Source organism: Plasmodium reichenowi, chromosome 12 (assembly GCF_001601855.1).
Source record: "Plasmodium reichenowi strain SY57 chromosome 12, whole genome shotgun sequence".
NCBI lineage: Eukaryota > Apicomplexa > Aconoidasida > Haemosporida > Plasmodiidae > Plasmodium > Plasmodium reichenowi.
In genome coordinates, this window is record NC_033657.1 from 1,229,342 (window position 1) to 1,233,316 (window position 3,975).

A 3,975-nucleotide genomic window follows, 5' to 3' on the forward strand; every position below is an offset into this window, starting at 1 on the left:
AAAAAAAAAAAAATTTTAAAAAATAAAAATAATTTTATATAACTTTTTTTTTTTTTTTTTTTTTTTATTTTTTTTTAAAAATTCATAATTGTAAAAAAAAAAAAAAAGAAAGAAAAACAAAATGTGGCACATAATGAAGTATTTATATATATATATATATATAATTAAGAAAAAATGATATATAATTCAAATTAAATTTAAAATTACTGAAAAAAAAAAACTTGAAAAATTAAAAATAAAATAAGAAAAAATAGAAAATACAAAACAGAAAAAAGGAAAACGGAAAAACATTCTATATATAATAGAACAAGGACAAAAAAAAAAGAAAAAAAAAAAATTCATAAGACTCACATTTTGCTTATTATAATATATATATATATATATATATATATACATATACATATATATATTTTTATTTATATACCATATATTATATTTTTTAATATGTTAACATTTTACTTTCATCCATGTATCTATTTAGCCTATGGTTATTTAAGAGAATGTTCATAATATAATCTCTATATAAATTATCTATGTCAATATACTTATTAAAATATTTATATTTATAATAATGTATTGAATAATATACAACATAGTTACATCTCCATAAGGATCGTGATATTTTTCTTATATATTTAATAAATTGTTTATTTTCTTTCGTATTATTATAAACATAAATAACGATATGAAGTATTTTACTTTTCTTTTTTGTGTTTGCTTGGTAATTATCTTTACTTTGTTCATGTGTGTTACAAGTATTTGTATTGGTTAAGTTGTTATTATTATTATTATTAATATGTATTTTATTTATATACATATTATATGTATTGATATCATTCCTCTGGATATTATTATGATGAATTTGATCAGTACCATTTATATCCCTTTTTTGATTCATCTCATTAATCAATTTTGAATACATTTCGTTAATAAATTTAATTTCGTCGTGATCATTAAATTTAAAATAAATGCTGCCCATTCTTTTTCTTCTTCTTCTCATCATTCCTTGAAAATTAAATAAATTTTGTTTAAGATAAGCTTCTAGAAATGTCAGTGCACATAGTAGATGTGATAAACATATATCTAAAATACAAAACGTTTTTAAATTTCTATTTTTTATTAAAAGAAGTAACCATAAAAAAGGACTACTCAAACTATAATTAAATAAAGAAAAATGTTCTAAATTTAAATTATTCAATAAACAAATAATATTTTTTCTTCCTTTTTTTTCTTCATTTTCTAAAATATTTTTGAATAGATACAAAATTTCTACACTCACATTCTTTTTATATTTATGATTTTCTATTGGCCAAATATATCCTCCTCTTTTTAATTTTTGCATTTTCTTTTTATTATTTTGAACACAAAACTTTAGTTCTTCCGATCCCTGGAAATGATAATTATCGTAAGGATTTTTTGCACCTATTAATTCACTGTCACCTATTAATTTACTGTCACCTATTAATTTACTGTCACCTATTAATTTACTTTCACCTTTTAATTTACTGTCACCTATTAATTTACTTTCACCTTTTAATTTACTTTCACCTTTCAATTTACTTTCACCTTTTAATTTACTGTCACCTTTTAATTTACTTTGACCTTCCAATTTTGTGTCATACATTTTTGTGATATCAGCTCCTTTTCTGTTGTCATCATAACTTTCAATACTTCGAACGCATGACCAACTTGGTGATCGCTCAATACTACATGTTGCCCTCTCATCATCTGTATCGTATTTTATATAATTTCCATCCGCATAATATATTGGAGCATTTATATGGTTTACATATATATTATCTACATATGAAGGAGTTATGAATACCTTCTTGTCATTATTTTTTATATGGAGTTCATAATTATTGATTGCTTCATCTTCAAAGATTTTTTGAAAAGATGAAGAACTATTACATGTATGCTTTAATTGTTGATCCATTAATTTTATTACTTCATACATTCTTTTATTATATTCTAGTAATATATTTTTTTTTTTTTTTATATGATAATTTTTTTCTTTTTCATCTTCTTCAATTTTTTTTACATTAATATATCGTGTAAAAATTTCTTGTCCATTTCCATATGAAAAAAATGATATGAGCATATTATAAAAATAAAAAAAATAATCATATGAATAAATATTTAAAATATTCAGAGATGGCATATTTATTGGAATAAACATTTTAATCATATCATAAGTTTGAATACCTGATAAATTTAAAATTTTCAAATTTATTAGATTATTTACATAAGGACTTAAATTTGTTTCTTGTTTATAATTTTTTATTTTTTCAAAACATTTCTTATTACAATTATAAACTATACTTATATGTTCACATAAAATATGTAATTTGTTTTTATTAGTTATAGGAAGGTTTTTTTTTTTTTTTTCATTTTTTACAAATTTGTCGAATAATTTTATTATTAAGTTTTTCTTTTCTTTACATACTACATTATTATTATTATTATTATTATCTTCATTGTTATTATTTTTTTCCTTATTAATAGTAAAATTCTTAATTTTTTTGGAGCTTATTTTTCTATGATATTCTTTTGTATTTGTATATGTAACCTTACCAAATATGTCTTTTTTTTCTCGCGGATCTAAATGTTCTTTTATATGAAGATTTTCTAGGGACAATTCTTTTTCATTATATATCTGTCTTGAATTATATGATTTATTGTCTACACTTGTATTTTTATTATATATGGATGTTTGAGAATCTGTAGAAAATTGTGTATCTAAAGAAAATTGCGTATCTATAGAAAATTGACTATCAAGAGAATATTGAGTACCCATGGTCAGTTGATTATCTAATGATGACTTAACACCCATTGGTAATTTATTACTTTCAAATAATTTTATATCTACATCCGTTTTGGTTCTACTTAAAATTTTTTTTTCCTCATGTTCACATTTTTCCTTCACTTGACTTCCTACTTTCTCATCACATTTTTCACATCTTTTTTTTTTTTTTTCCTTTTTGGGTATCTTTCGTTGACTTGAGATATATTTTTGAATTTTTTGCAAATCCTTTTTTGTTACATAATTAAAAGATAGGTTATTAAAAAGAACTTCTTTGGAAAAAAACTCAAAAATTATACTATAAGTTGAATATATAAAGAGAGGACAATTGACATCGTTTAATCCATTAATATACAATTCTTTTAATGTATCGGAATGGCTAGCTAATAAAATACTTAAGTCGTAAAAATTGACATTTCTTAAAAATTCTCCTTTCAAAATTATTTTTTGTAGAAATCCTTTTCCTTTTGGAACTAGCTGTTTTTTGTTGACGCCATATTGAGCATTCCTCTTAACTACAAAGGGTGCAAAAGAAAAAAAAAAAAAATAAATAAATAAATAATATATATATATGTGTACATATATATATATATATATATATATATTTACGTGTTCACTTATATACATATTTATTTGTTCATTTATTTGTTCATTTATTTGTTCATTTATTTATTCATTCATTTGTTCATTTATTTATTCATTCATTTGTTCATTCATTTGTTCATTTATTTGTTCATTCATTTGTTCATTTATTTGTTCATTTATTTATTCATTCATTTGTTCATTTATTTGTTCATTCATTTTTATATCTTATATTATCCTTACCATAGTAAGGACTGTCATATATATTTTTTTCATCATTCAGAATTGACAAGAGAAAAGCACTGAATTTATCAGACTTTACAAACTTTACAAATTTTATATAATTATTTAAATTCAAACATGTATTCAACTGATATACCTTTTCATCTTTTAAATATTCATAAATATTTTTATTCACAAGTTTCAATTTTAAAGTTTCATTTATGGAAAAATATTTTATTAGGTTCAAAAATATATCATCACAAATATGGAGAAGGGCACAGTCATTTTTAGTGTTCATTATTATCTCTTGTCATTATTATATACTAAGAAGTATTTACACACCAACAAGGCGAAACAAAAAAATAAAA

At 21.0% G+C, this 3,975-nt stretch overlaps 1 protein-coding gene across 1 annotated transcript; it reads right to left on the reverse strand.

The window, feature by feature from the left end:
- Positions 1-439: 439 nt before the first annotated feature.
- On the reverse strand, positions 440-3,905 carry PRSY57_1231800 (CG2-related protein, putative; the record flags this gene model as incomplete). Its single annotated transcript, XM_012908737.2, has 2 exons — positions 440-3,318; positions 3,629-3,905. 2 exons carry the CDS (start codon positions 3,903-3,905, stop codon positions 440-442), a joined length of 3,156 nt encoding a protein of 1,051 aa, XP_012764191.2.
- Positions 3,906-3,975: the final 70 nt, after the last annotated feature.